Source organism: Aulonocara sp. 'chitande type north' Nkhata Bay, linkage group LG14 (assembly GCF_057382095.1).
Source record: "Aulonocara sp. 'chitande type north' Nkhata Bay isolate Kocher_YH1m ecotype deep benthic linkage group LG14, A_spYH_male_GT1.1, whole genome shotgun sequence".
Classification (NCBI taxonomy): Eukaryota; Metazoa; Chordata; class Actinopteri; order Cichliformes; family Cichlidae; genus Aulonocara; species Aulonocara sp. 'chitande type north' Nkhata Bay.
Genome location: NC_141357.1, coordinates 18,827,316 through 18,841,129, shown reverse-complemented (window position 1 = coordinate 18,841,129; position 13,814 = coordinate 18,827,316). Strand labels below are relative to the sequence as shown.

At 50.5% G+C, this 13,814-nt stretch overlaps 2 protein-coding genes across 2 annotated transcripts; both read left to right on the top strand.

The window, feature by feature from the left end:
* The first annotated feature begins 2,979 nt into the window (after nt 1-2,979).
* LOC147314441 (uncharacterized) lies at nt 2,980-6,124 on the top strand. The gene is made up of 6 exons (XM_086260390.1): nt 2,980-4,357; nt 4,406-4,966; nt 5,355-5,432; nt 5,613-5,773; nt 5,871-6,014; nt 6,101-6,124. The coding sequence occupies exons 1-6, from the start codon at nt 2,980-2,982 to the stop codon at nt 6,122-6,124; spliced, it is 2,346 nt and encodes a 781-aa protein (XP_086116516.1).
* Nucleotides 6,125-6,225: 101 nt separating this feature from the next.
* On the top strand, nt 6,226-12,463 carry LOC147314440 (uncharacterized). Its single transcript, XM_086260389.1, has 4 exons — nt 6,226-7,603; nt 7,652-8,212; nt 8,601-8,678; nt 12,405-12,463. Exons 1-4 carry the CDS (start codon nt 6,226-6,228, stop codon nt 12,461-12,463), a joined length of 2,076 nt encoding a protein of 691 aa, XP_086116515.1.
* Nucleotides 12,464-13,814: the final 1,351 nt, after the last annotated feature.

Here is a 13,814-nt window from a genome sequence, read left to right as displayed (position 1 = left end):
TGTACGCTGGGTGTTTCGTTTAGACGGGTGAAGAGAATGTGGAAACATCACTTGTTTGTAAATAGAAAGAGAGAGAAAAAAATATGGTGAGAGGCTCCATAAGTCTGACTATGTGTGTGTATATTAACTAATATGAGCAAGCGTCGCTTGCGTGTGTGTCTTGTAAGTCTGTGTGTGCTGTGAGGCTGATGTAAATGTGCTGCCATTGAGCGCATGTGTTTGCGTGATCGTGGTGTGTGAATATGCAGAAATAGAGGGTGTTGTTTGTAGGTGAGTGGGGAAGTAGGTGATCACTGCAGTGAAAGAAAAGAGAAAGAAAGACACCACGAGAATGGTGAGCAACAACAACAAAAAAAGAAAAAAACAGAAACATTCCAATTAAAGCAATGACGGGGGGGTTGTCTGCTATGACATCATACTGATATTACTAGGTTAAACACATGTTAGAGGAGAGAGTGTGAGTGGATAGGAAAAGAGTGTAGCAGGTTCTTATATGGAGTGCAGTCAATATAACCACGGAGTGGTGCCGGGATCGCGGTAGAGCTGTCTGTCCACATAGAGCCAGTCCACGGTGATGACAGCGCGGGAGCCTCTCTGGATGAAGCTACGTTGAACTGGGAACAAGACCTTGCGTCGTTCCAGGATCTCTTTGGGGAACTGGTCGTTCACGCTGAAGTCCGTTCCTTTCAGCTCCCTGCCGCGACTCTTCATCTGTTCCTTCTGTTTGAATTGGCCGAATTTGGCCACAATTGGATGTGGTCTCCCGGTCGGTAACCTCACGGCCCCAAACGATGCACTCTTTTGAAGGCGATGTTCTTCATGGTGTCCTCCGGCAGCTTCAGGTGGGTTTTAATGAAGCTTTTCACCGTTGCTTCCACGTCCTCCTCAGATTCTGGAATACCAGAGAACACAAGGTTGTCTTGCATGCTACGGGCTTATAGATCGATAACGGTCTCTTTTATTTTTTTATTTTATATGTTTAGCTGGGTCACATTATCGGTGAGAGATTTGACCGACTCCTGTAGCGTGGCATTTTCAGCGGCAAGTGTTTCCACCTGCTGCTGGCTGAATTCCAGGGATTCTCTCAGAGATTTAAATTCTCGGTGTAAAATCTCCACCAGGGACAGCCTCGCATCGAAACTGGACAATCACTTGTCGATTGACTCCAGGATGTCTGCAACGTCTTTGCCGGCAGGCGATGTTGTGCCGGGGGAGTCTACCGGGTGACATCTTTTCGATGACGGCGTCTCAATTTTTGCTGGGGAAGATGCACTCTGGGCCTTCTTCATTACTAGATGTTGGAAGCACCGGTCGATGTAATCTTGGAGAGCGTCTAAACTCTAAACTTGTCCTCCAGGGTGTTAGAGATGATAAGACAGATGTTGTTAGTTATATGACACTTGATTAGTATATTTGGTATACTTGAAGCTTGAAGAAATTTTGTTAAATTCTAAGCTACCATTCACTTTTTTTCCCCGCCAAATCTCCGGCGTCTGACGTCACCTACAACATGGGTCGCTTACCTTTTCCCGTCACTTCCGTCACTTACCTCCCCTACTTACCTCACACGCACACGTCAGTCCCTCACACACACACGGCCGTCTTTCTCATTCTTCATCCTTAAATGTCAGTCACGCTCTCATCTTTAGAATACTCTGTCTGCCGTGTCCCTTCTTTAGCTCTTTTTTTATTGCAGGAGCTCTTTTAAGACCTCCTTTTATGTCACTCTCTCAGTCTCTCCCTCTCCCTGTTCCTCTGAGATGTTAACCCTGAGGGCCTCAAGGATTGAAATACGATGGCCACATAGCAGTGTGGAACATATACATTCATTATACACACTTTAACACACACACTCACGTCTGTATGGACACTCAATTTTCCAAGCACATACGTACACACACATACTACAAAAAAGTACAAGGACATATGCATAAAAGGGAATAATACGCTGTCTGAAAACATGGAAACTGTCACGGACCCGGCTCTGGAGGACTCGGGGGTCCGTGACCAGTTTTGACTGTTGTTATTGTTGTTAGTATTATTATTATTTGGTGATGTGTGTTTTCTCCACAATGCTGTGTTAGTCTGTGTCCCACTCCTATGTATAGGCAGGGTGTGGGTGTATACGTGTGTATGTCTACGGGTGTGGCTGGAGGATGGAGCCCAGCCACCTGCAGGCCTGATGGGTGTGGCCCTGCGAAGGACTGGCCACACCTGAAGTTCCTGCCACACCTGTTGGTGATCAGGGCTCGTCGGGGGAGCTACTTAGGAGAGTGTTGGAGCTCCCACCGGCGCGGGATCATTGAGTTATCGTACCAAGTTAGTGTGTCAGCATATGTCTGTGTTGTTCGTATATGCCCGCCGAGGGTTAGTGTTGACGGCTGCGTCTCTGGTTTTCCTACAGGAGGAGGAGTGGTCCGGAGAGGCAGCACGCACGGGGGTGCGGAAACACAACAGCGGGGAGCACGAGCACAGATATCGGAGGGAAGCACGCACACGGGGTTCGAGGGAGCAACGGGGAGTTATTGTATTTACAGCCTTTTCACTGTAAATAAAGAGCACTGTTTGCATCGCAGAGTCTGCGTTTTGGGTCCTCCTTTCCCCACATCCCCACGGTCTGCCAGCCAGACCGTGACAGAATGATCCCGCCAACCACCATGGACCCAGCAAACTCAGGAGTTGCCACGGAGGAGAGATCGCTCACGCAGCTATGGGATTACTGCCGGAGCGTAATCCAGGCTGTAGACCCACCCAAGAGACATATACAGGTAGTGTTCTTTGACAATTATCTCTCATCCACTACCTTCACCACGAACATTCTGGACATTAACAAACTTAGGCACCTGGTCGCTAGTTTAAGGGAGAGCTCGAGTTTTGAACTATTTGGCTTGGGTGGCCCGAGCACGGACAGTTCGGCTGCTCTCCTAGAGACTCTAGCCGCTTGGTTTTTCACGCGTCGGCGGAGGGCTTTTCCCGTCGATGCTCGCGGCACAATCGCTTGATCCGCCATTACAGAAGGCATGCCGCACTCTCCACCGCCATTCCATTACGCCTCAACCCACTCCTGCGGTTTCAGCCCGGTCAGCTGGCAACGGACCGACAGCGCTCATTACCGCAGTGAGTAAACCAGACTATATTGTTTCAATAATAAACCCTGTCATTGACGATCAAAACACAGATGAACAGCGGATTTCCATGCACGCGGCCCCGCCTTCACGGAGGAGAAGGCGTCCTCGCAAGCAGCGTTCAACCACATCCACACTCACTCCTGTGCTGGTCGAAGACTCAGGACCAGCGGCTCTGGACGCCACAGTGAGTAAAATGGACTCTGCCGGTGTTATAAATTCCCTTTCTGTAAACATAAAAATAGAAACTGTTTGCTGTACCTCCAAAGACCCAGCAAATATTCCCTCTGAGACTGTAAGCTGGGAGCTAGGGAGTTCCGAGCATACAGACCCAAATGACTTTTTGGCTCAGTCTGGCCGCATGGAGACGGAGGTTCTCCCCAGGGCTTCCCCAGAGACCGAACTGGAGGTCTCAGTTGCCTCTGGACCCCTGGAATTTGTTGGGCCAGCTGTAACATTCTCATCCGCTCCACCCTTCATAATAGCCATATCACCCTCAACTCAGTCCGCTGCCCAGCTAGTAACGGAGTCTGCTGCCCAGCTGGTGACTGAGTCTTCAGTCCGGTCAGCCTCTCACCTTCATCCTCAGTTGGAGGTCGATATGCCTGCTGGACCACCTCTGCCATCATTTCACCTGTCTGTCCCTGCATCGTTGGCCAGTCCACCGGGAGCAGCGACCGCACCATCATCACCTCCTCCCTCTGCAGCTACTTCTCCACCAGAGTCCCATCAGACTGCAGCGACCGCAGCACTCTCGGCTTCGCCATCTGCATCACCTACTCTACCTTCACCTTCCCCACCTGCAGACACCGCATCACCATCTTCACCTCCAGATCGACCGTCAGTAGCTGTAGCGCAGCCGGAGGTGCTCAGGGTGCTCGGAGAGCGGGAGGAGCCCGCACCGCCAGCTGTGGAGCCCTGCGAGCCGGAGCAGGAGCCCGGCGAGCCGGAGGAGCGGCTCAGCGTGGCGGAGCAGGAGCCCTGCGAGCCGGAGCAGGAGCCCTGCGAGCCGGAGCAGGAGCCCTGCGAGCCGGAGCAGGAGCCTGGCGAGCCGGAGGAGCGGCTCAGCGTGGCGGAGCAGGAGCCCTGCGAGCCGGAGCAGGAGCCCGGCGAGCCGGAGGAGCGGCTCAGCGTGGCGGAGCAGGAGCCCAGCGAGCGGGAGGAGCTCGATCTTCCCGAGCCGGAGCTCAGCGAGCGGGAGGAGCTCGCTCTGCCCGAGCCGGAGCAGCTCAGCGAGCAGGAGCAGCTCAGCGAGCAGGAGCAGCTCAGCGAACCACCAGCAGAGGAGCTCGGCGAGCGGAAGGAACAACCGGCGCTGCCAGCCGAGGAGGAGCTCGGCGAGCCGAAGGAGCTCTCGCTGCCAGCCGCCGAGGTGGAGCTCTCGCTGCCAGCTGCCGAGGTGGAACTCTCGCTGCCAGCCGCCGAGGTGGAGCTCTCGCTGCCAACAGCCGAGGAGGGACCCGCTCAGCCGGAGCCGGAGGTCAACGAACCGGAGGGACCTCCACGTCTGGCGCGGCCTCCACGCCATCCACGTCCTCTGCATCCACGTCAGCGACCAGCACGTCATGAACCGTGTGCCACACCTCGCTGTTGCTCACCGGAGGAGCAGCGCCGCCACCGGACCCGTGGCAGGCCGCCTGGGGAGCAGCGCCGCCGCCTTCGGACCCGGGGCAGGCCGCCTGGGGAGCAGCGCCGCCGCTACTGGGCCCGGGGCTCGCCACCGGAGGGGCAGCAGTGCCGCCGCCACTGGAGCAGTGGCAGGCCCCCAGAACCATTTTTCTGCTGTTGCCGGACCCGTGGCTGCCCGCCGGAGCTGCAATGTCGCCACCATTGGACTCGAGGTAGGCCCCCTGAACTCTTTTGTTATGTTGATGGGCCGCCTGAGACATTTTCTTTTTGTTGCTCCGCTGCGGGATGCGCGGTCGGACTCTGGGACTGTGACCATGGGGGGGTTGTTTTCTTTGGGGGTTTTTGCTTGTTTTGGTTCTGCCCTCCGTCCTGGACCTCCCGCCGCCCGCCCTGGGTTGGTTGTACTGTTTTTGGTTTGTGTTTTTGGGTCGTCGGGAGCCGACCCTTAGAGGGGGGGTACTGTCACGGACCCGGCTCTGGAGGACTCGGGGGTCCGTGACCAGTTTTGACTGTTGTTATTGTTGTTAGTATTATTATTATTTGGTGATGTGTGTTTTCTCCACAATGCTGTGTTAGTCTGTGTCCCACTCCTATGTATAGGCAGGGTGTGGGTGTATACGTGTGTATGTCTGCGGGTGTGGCTGGAGGATGGAGCCCAGCCACCTGCAGGCCTGATGGGTGTGGCCCTGCGAAGGACTGGCCACACCTGAAGTTCCTGCCACACCTGTTGGTGATCAGGGCTCGTCGGGGGAGCTACTTAGGAGAGTGTTGGAGCTCCCACCGGCGCGGGATCATTGAGTTATCGTACCAAGTTAGTGTGTCAGCATATGTCTGTGTTGTTCGTATATGCCCGCCGAGGGTTAGTGTTGACGGCTGCGTCTCTGGTTTTCCTACAGGAGGAGGAGTGGTCCGGAGAGGCAGCACGCACGGGGGTGCGGAAACACAACAGCGGGGAGCACGAGCACAGATATCGGAGGGAAGCACGCACACGGGGTTCGAGGGAGCAACGGGGAGTTATTGTATTTACAGCCTTTTCACTGTAAATAAAGAGCACTGTTTGCATCGCAGAGTCTGCGTTTTGGGTCCTCCTTTCCCCACATCCCCACGGTCTGCCAGCCAGACCGTGACAGAATGATCCCGCCAACCACCATGGACCCAGCAAACTCAGGAGTTGCCACGGAGGAGAGATCGCTCACGCAGCTATGGGATTACTGCCGGAGCGTAATCCAGGCTGTAGACCCACCCAAGAGACATATACAGGTAGTGTTCTTTGACAATTATCTCTCATCCACTACCTTCACCACGAACATTCTGGACATTAACAAACTTAGGCACCTGGTCGCTAGTTTAAGGGAGAGCTCGAGTTTTGAACTATTTGGCTTGGGTGGCCCGAGCACGGACAGTTCGGCTGCTCTCCTAGAGACTCTAGCCGCTTGGTTTTTCACGCGTCGGCGGAGGGCTTTTCCCGTCGATGCTCGCGGCACAATCGCTTGATCCGCCATTACAGAAGGCATGCCGCACTCTCCACCGCCATTCCATTACGCCTCAACCCACTCCTGCGGTTTCAGCCCGGTCAGCTGGCAACGGACCGACAGCGCTCATTACCGCAGTGAGTAAACCAGACTATATTGTTTCAATAATAAACCCTGTCATTGACGATCAAAACACAGATGAACAGCGGATTTCCATGCACGCGGCCCCGCCTTCACGGAGGAGAAGGCGTCCTCGCAAGCAGCGTTCAACCACATCCACACTCACTCCTGTGCTGGTCGAAGACTCAGGACCAGCGGCTCTGGACGCCACAGTGAGTAAAATGGACTCTGCCGGTGTTATAAATTCCCTTTCTGTAAACATAAAAATAGAAACTGTTTGCTGTACCTCCAAAGACCCAGCAAATATTCCCTCTGAGACTGTAAGCTGGGAGCTAGGGAGTTCCGAGCATACAGACCCAAATGACTTTTTGGCTCAGTCTGGCCGCATGGAGACGGAGGTTCTCCCCAGGGCTTCCCCAGAGACCGAACTGGAGGTCTCAGTTGCCTCTGGACCCCTGGAATTTGTTGGGCCAGCTGTAACATTCTCATCCGCTCCACCCTTCATAATAGCCATATCACCCTCAACTCAGTCCGCTGCCCAGCTAGTAACGGAGTCTGCTGCCCAGCTGGTGACTGAGTCTTCAGTCCGGTCAGCCTCTCACCTTCATCCTCAGTTGGAGGTCGATATGCCTGCTGGACCACCTCTGCCATCATTTCACCTGTCTGTCCCTGCATCGTTGGCCAGTCCACCGGGAGCAGCGACCGCACCATCATCACCTCCTCCCTCTGCAGCTACTTCTCCACCAGAGTCCCATCAGACTGCAGCGACCGCAGCACTCTCGGCTTCGCCATCTGCATCACCTACTCTACCTTCACCTTCCCCACCTGCAGACACCGCATCACCATCTTCACCTCCAGATCGACCGTCAGTAGCTGTAGCGCAGCCGGAGGTGCTCAGGGTGCTCGGAGAGCGGGAGGAGCCCGCACCGCCAGCTGTGGAGCCCTGCGAGCCGGAGCAGGAGCCCGGCGAGCCGGAGGAGCGGCTCAGCGTGGCGGAGCAGGAGCCCTGCGAGCCGGAGCAGGAGCCCTGCGAGCCGGAGCAGGAGCCCTGCGAGCCGGAGCAGGAGCCTGGCGAGCCGGAGGAGCGGCTCAGCGTGGCGGAGCAGGAGCCCTGCGAGCCGGAGCAGGAGCCCGGCGAGCCGGAGGAGCGGCTCAGCGTGGCGGAGCAGGAGCCCAGCGAGCGGGAGGAGCTCGATCTTCCCGAGCCGGAGCTCAGCGAGCGGGAGGAGCTCGCTCTGCCCGAGCCGGAGCAGCTCAGCGAGCAGGAGCAGCTCAGCGAGCAGGAGCAGCTCAGCGAACCACCAGCAGAGGAGCTCGGCGAGCGGAAGGAACAACCGGCGCTGCCAGCCGAGGAGGAGCTCGGCGAGCCGAAGGAGCTCTCGCTGCCAGCCGCCGAGGTGGAGCTCTCGCTGCCAGCTGCCGAGGTGGAACTCTCGCTGCCAGCCGCCGAGGTGGAGCTCTCGCTGCCAACAGCCGAGGAGGGACCCGCTCAGCCGGAGCCGGAGGTCAACGAACCGGAGGGACCTCCACGTCTGGCGCGGCCTCCACGCCATCCACGTCCTCTGCATCCACGTCAGCGACCAGCACGTCATGAACCGTGTGCCACACCTCGCTGTTGCTCACCGGAGGAGCAGCGCCGCCACCGGACCCGTGGCAGGCCGCCTGGGGAGCAGCGCCGCCGCCTTCGGACCCGGGGCAGGCCGCCTGGGGAGCAGCGCCGCCGCTACTGGGCCCGGGGCTCGCCACCGGAGGGGCAGCAGTGCCGCCGCCACTGGAGCAGTGGCAGGCCCCCAGAACCATTTTTCTGCTGTTGCCGGACCCGTGGCTGCCCGCCGGAGCTGCAATGTCGCCACCATTGGACTCGAGGTAGGCCCCCTGAACTCTTTTGTTATGTTGATGGGCCGCCTGAGACATTTTCTTTTTGTTGCTCCGCTGCGGGATGCGCGGTCGGACTCTGGGACTGTGACCATGGGGGGGTTGTTTTCTTTGGGGGTTTTTGCTTGTTTTGGTTCTGCCCTCCGTCCTGGACCTCCCGCCGCCCGCCCTGGGTTGGTTGTACTGTTTTTGGTTTGTGTTTTTGGGTCGTCGGGAGCCGACCCTTAGAGGGGGGGTACTGTCACGGACCCGGCTCTGGAGGACTCGGGGGTCCGTGACCAGTTTTGACTGTTGTTATTGTTGTTAGTATTATTATTATTTGGTGATGTGTGTTTTCTCCACAATGCTGTGTTAGTCTGTGTCCCACTCCTATGTATAGGCAGGGTGTGGGTGTATACGTGTGTATGTCTGCGGGTGTGGCTGGAGGATGGAGCCCAGCCACCTGCAGGCCTGATGGGTGTGGCCCTGCGAAGGACTGGCCACACCTGAAGTTCCTGCCACACCTGTTGGTGATCAGGGCTCGTCGGGGGAGCTACTTAGGAGAGTGTTGGAGCTCCCACCGGCGCGGGATCATTGAGTTATCGTACCAAGTTAGTGTGTCAGCATATGTCTGTGTTGTTCGTATATGCCCGCCGAGGGTTAGTGTTGACGGCTGCGTCTCTGGTTTTCCTACAGGAGGAGGAGTGGTCCGGAGAGGCAGCACGCACGGGGGTGCGGAAACACAACAGCGGGGAGCACGAGCACAGATATCGGAGGGAAGCACGCACACGGGGTTCGAGGGAGCAACGGGGAGTTATTGTATTTACAGCCTTTTCACTGTAAATAAAGAGCACTGTTTGCATCGCAGAGTCTGCGTTTTGGGTCCTCCTTTCCCCACATCCCCACGGTCTGCCAGCCAGACCGTGACAGAAACAAACACAGATGCGCCCACACAAGAGCAGTGGACAGCCTAAGAGCAATTTGAGTACACATGCTGTGTAACATTTGCAAACAGAATGCACTCAGTAGAGCATAAGCCATCATCAGGGAACAACTGTTACAGCATTTACAGTGTGCTTCTAGCTAATTAACTGCATCTACAGCTGAATCTAATGTGACTGAGGAGAGCAGGCATGCAATAAGCTCTTTTTTTGTTCGGCTTACAATGTGAGAGTGACCTCCCAAAAACAATGAGATCACAAGGTGTGAAAACCAGTGCCTCTAAGTATTTATTGGATTTAAGATGATTGCAATAGAGAATACTGTGCATTAAAACTGCTTTTTTTATTGCTTTAGTTCTTCTAAACATATTGGATCAGTTTTAACCTTTGGATATTTAAAGAACATAATGTAGATATTCAGTGTGTGGTTGGAGAACTCAGGTCAATAAAAGAGACAGATACGTGTTTCCCGTTTCAAAACTGCAGTCAGCTTTGGTAAGTTTGGTAAATTTAAAATACTAATCATAAATTATTACTTTTTACTTGGTTTGTTTTTTTTGGTTGGTTGGCTCTGAGCTCATACAAGAGACATCATTTTAAAGATGTTTGTGGTGCTTTTGAAATGAAGTGCTTTTTATTAGTATTTCTTTTAATGAGTGTTCAATGATTTATGTACTTTTTACCTTCTCCTTATATAACCCCCATTCCCATAATTTTCAAGGTGTCTCTTGTATGCCTCAGTGTCAATGTCTGTTTTTCACTCTTTTTTCTGCTTCACACTAATTGCATTTGTCTATGTCAGCTCCCCTCTGGCCACTTAGCTAGCTTTTATTTTTCTTACTCTAAGGAAGTTGACAGAAAACAAAAGTACTGTATGTACGAAATGCCATCGCATTTCATTTTTGCCCATGCAATCTTCTCATGCTCCAACTAGTCATTTTCTCACTCCCTCTTTGCTCCTGCTGTCAAACTTGGGGACAGCTTGAGCCAGTTTGGGACTATCTTTCCTATTGTCTCTTGTTGCTCACTGCTACTATTCTCTTTGACCAGCCATCATGCAATCCAGTGTTATCTCTTTTTCCTGCCATCCTGCAGTGCACTTGCACCATCCCCCAATTTTGCCATGGACTTGAATATACAGTATTAAACTAGTGTGGACTGGTCCAGTAATTATAGACTATCACTATACATTCATAATAGAAGTTTGTCCCTCTACCATATTCTTGGTTTTATTGTGGGCTTGTCTGTACATACAGTACTGTGCAAAGGTTTTAGGCAGTTGAGAAAAAATGCTGTAAACAAAGAATGTTTTTTTGGTGTCAGATCGATACCAAAATTTACAATGTTGCACAACACTAAAGTTCAATTTTCCTCCAACAAATATCAAATTTCAATTAGAGTACAGTACAAAGGTCTTGAGCTATTTTTCCTCGAAGACTGTCTTGTAATTTAATAAAGCGATATTGATTAATAGTTCTCCAGGTTTTCTGAAGATCTTTCAAAGGTATACTTTCGGCATTACAAATTATTTACTCATCTTCAGTCCAGTCCTTGTACCTGACTATTTTCAGAAGAATATCTTTGTTTGTTAAGCTACTTAACACTAACCTGTGAACCTATGACCATTCAACCAGTGGTGTTGGGAATTTTGACACAATTGATGTAATTATGTACACAGAAAGGTATCATCAGATTTTGATCCACCATGCTATACCACATGGAATGCTGGCAATGATCCCAAACACACTCCCAATGCAATAAAACCATACCTGGATAGAAAAACATACAGTGGAGGACATAGATCAGCTCCCCAGAGCCAGGACTGCAGTGTGGGATCATCCTGACAGAGAACGGAACAAAAGGCAGCCAGCTCCAAAGAAGAGTCTTAGATGTCCTACTCAAAGAAATTTTAGGAAATCCTGCCTAAGAGAGTTCAGGCTGTGTTGAAAAATAAAGGTGGTCATACCAAATAATGATTTTCAATGTTGTTAGAACTGTATAAACTCTCGTTTGCCTTATAAACTGTATTTCCATGTATGTATTTTAATTTATGGTGTTGGTTATAGTTCTCACATCATAATATATCAGTAACAGTTGCAGACCACAATTCTTTTAATATGATTCCAGTTCAATCCTTTTAGCAAGATTCAAGCCACAAAATAGATCCACTTAATGTTTATTGTAGTAACATCTTTAAATTGTCTCAATGAACTCTGACAATGCGTGCAGGTACCCTGGCGAAACACAGATTTTAACTTTAGCTGTGACAGACATTATGACCAAATCTATAAAAATAGTTGCACAAACAAAATGAAAATGACCAAAGGCCTTAAAATACAGCGATAACAAAAAGAGACATATTTCTAACTCTTAATAGTCCACAACCAAGTAGTGTTCCTATTGTTGCCGCAATATGTAACAAAAACATTTCCAAATATCTGACAGATCAAATGGTGTGTTTCACAACAAGAACCATTAGCTGTTTTCCTCTAGACAGCAAAAGCAAGAAACCCTGACAGTCTTCAATTTGAAAAACACTGAACTGAACAGTGTTCCGGTGGGTTGTTAAAAGTTTTTAAATCTCTTAAGGTCACAGGCCAGAAGATAACTTTTCTGAATTCTTCTCTCTGTACTAGGGTAGCAATAAACCAGAAGAAGAAGGAAACATTTCCTGAATTGTCATTGAGAAATTACATGTTGTTTAGAACACATACATAAGGCTTCAGCTACATGTTAATGCTATCACAGACACAGTGATATATGGAGATGGTTTTGTTAAGCGTGGCATAGGGCTTGTTTTGCTTGTCTTGTTCATTCTGTCATTCTCCTTGTTTCCATTTGTGATCTTAGCTTAATGCAATATCCATGAACATTATTTTATCCTTTATGGTTGTTTAAAAAAGATATCAGATCAAAGAAGGTGGTATCTGTGTCTCTCACCTTATTTGCCTCATACATCTTTTTGTCACTTTGTCCATCTCATTTTCTTCTTTCCTTCATCACCACAGAGACCACAAAGGAAATGTGCATTTCAGCCATTTTCTTCTTCTCCTCTCTCTCTTTTTATTTCTACTCTGTTCTGCTATTTCCTCCACTCGGAGCTGAGGAACCACAATGCTTGTTATTAACTTTCTCATACCATTTATCTCTCTCTCACCACAGCCATTACCTCCCCCTGTTTTCTGTCATCTTCTCCCGGCTCCCCGTCTCTCCTCTCCTCTCTGTTCTTCTCACACACCATTTGTCTGTTACTGTCTCATCAGTATTCTCCCACTCTTGCAGACAGCAGGTTAAGTTCGGCATCCCCAACCCGCCTTCGTAACTCACTATCCCTATACATAATTATACCACCTGATCACAGGTACAGAACTGTTCTTGTTACACCTGCTAGTGTGGTCATTACCAGTTGCCACAGCTTGGCAGGCTTGTCAGTATGTCTACGTATGTGTCTCTCCTATTATGGCAAAATGTGGTTTTAAAGGACACTGTACAGTAAAGGAAACAGCGATAAAGGAGGTTTTAAGTACTTTTTCTGATCCATGGCTAACTACTAAGCAAAGGGTTCCCAAAGTAGGGGTGTCAAGAAGGCCATTGAAGGCTGTCAAAGATAGTCGTGATCCAAAGGCTCGGTTTATTTATCCATTTAGAAACTTGATGTGATAAAAGCTCTTGTAAGGGATGCCCTCATAAGAAATGACTTGCTTTGAAGCTAGAGGCTGGTCGATAGGAGATATTTCAGGCTCTGGTTGCCTAGGCAACCCTCTAATGTCTTTACCACCCTATCATTTGTCAATCAAGGAAGGTAGTCCCTTCATTCACTTGCCTTGAAGCTACGAAAAGTAACTTCAAGGCATTGGTATTCTGGAACCTCTAGTTAATCATCCATCCATCCATCCATCCATCCATCCATCCTTCCTTCCTTCCTTCCTTCCTTCCTTCCTTCCTTCCTCTCCTGCTTATCTAGTATCCTGCTTATTCAACTGAGTTCATATCACAGTGGCAAATCACAACAACAGGTGCCTCAAGGCGCTTTATATTGTCAGGTAAAGACCCCACAATTGTACAAAGAGAACAGAGAAAACCACAAAAATAAAATGCCCCCCTTTGAGCAAGCAACAGTGGGAAGGAAAAACTCCCTTTTAACAGGAAGAAACCTCTGGCAGAGGGGTCACAGGGGGCTGGAGCCTGTCCCGGCTACCATATTGCTCACTCATATTAATACTGAATGAGCTAATTTTTCATGTGCTGCTGCCTGGCGTTGCTTCCCATGACTCCATGGAGATACTTCTCAGTAATAGGAAAATAATGATATCCCACCGCCATACACCTTCAACACCTGTGGTGATTTTGTGATAATATTAAGTTGTTCAGAATGAACAAATATCTTAAATAAAGGACAAACGTGCTCACCTACTACAGTGACCTTACATTTATTAAGTGGCAGTGATGCCTTCCCAGGTGAGGCATTACTTCTGTCCAGGCTGTCAGTTTTCAACGTTAGGGTAGCCAGTGAAGGATCATTTTTCTCTTTGCGTTATAAAACATGATATTTGTATGTTTGTAGTGTGACAAACATGTTGTAATACAGCAGTAAAAAATAAAAGAAAATAAAACATGGAATGAGAAGATGATTGAGATGATTGCAGTTTCAGCAAAATGTTGTTTTTTTGGGG

Excerpts from the sequence above, each read along its gene's own strand:
- LOC147314441 (XM_086260390.1), top strand. The coding sequence starts at position 2,980 with ATGCTCGCGGCACAATCGCTTGATCCGCCATTACAGAAGGCATGCCGC. Across the intron at positions 4,967-5,354 it reads TCGCCACCATTGGACTCGAG|GCAGGGTGTGGGTGTATACG; the intron begins GTAGGCCCCCTG and ends TCCTATGTATAG. Across the intron at positions 5,433-5,612 it reads GCCACCTGCAGGCCTGATGG|GGTTAGTGTTGACGGCTGCG; the intron begins GTGTGGCCCTGC and ends ATGCCCGCCGAG.
- LOC147314440 (XM_086260389.1), top strand. The coding sequence starts at position 6,226 with ATGCTCGCGGCACAATCGCTTGATCCGCCATTACAGAAGGCATGCCGC. Across the intron at positions 7,604-7,651 it reads GCCCGAGCCGGAGCAGCTCA|CAGAGGAGCTCGGCGAGCGG; the intron begins GCGAGCAGGAGC and ends GCGAACCACCAG. Across the intron at positions 8,213-8,600 it reads TCGCCACCATTGGACTCGAG|GCAGGGTGTGGGTGTATACG; the intron begins GTAGGCCCCCTG and ends TCCTATGTATAG.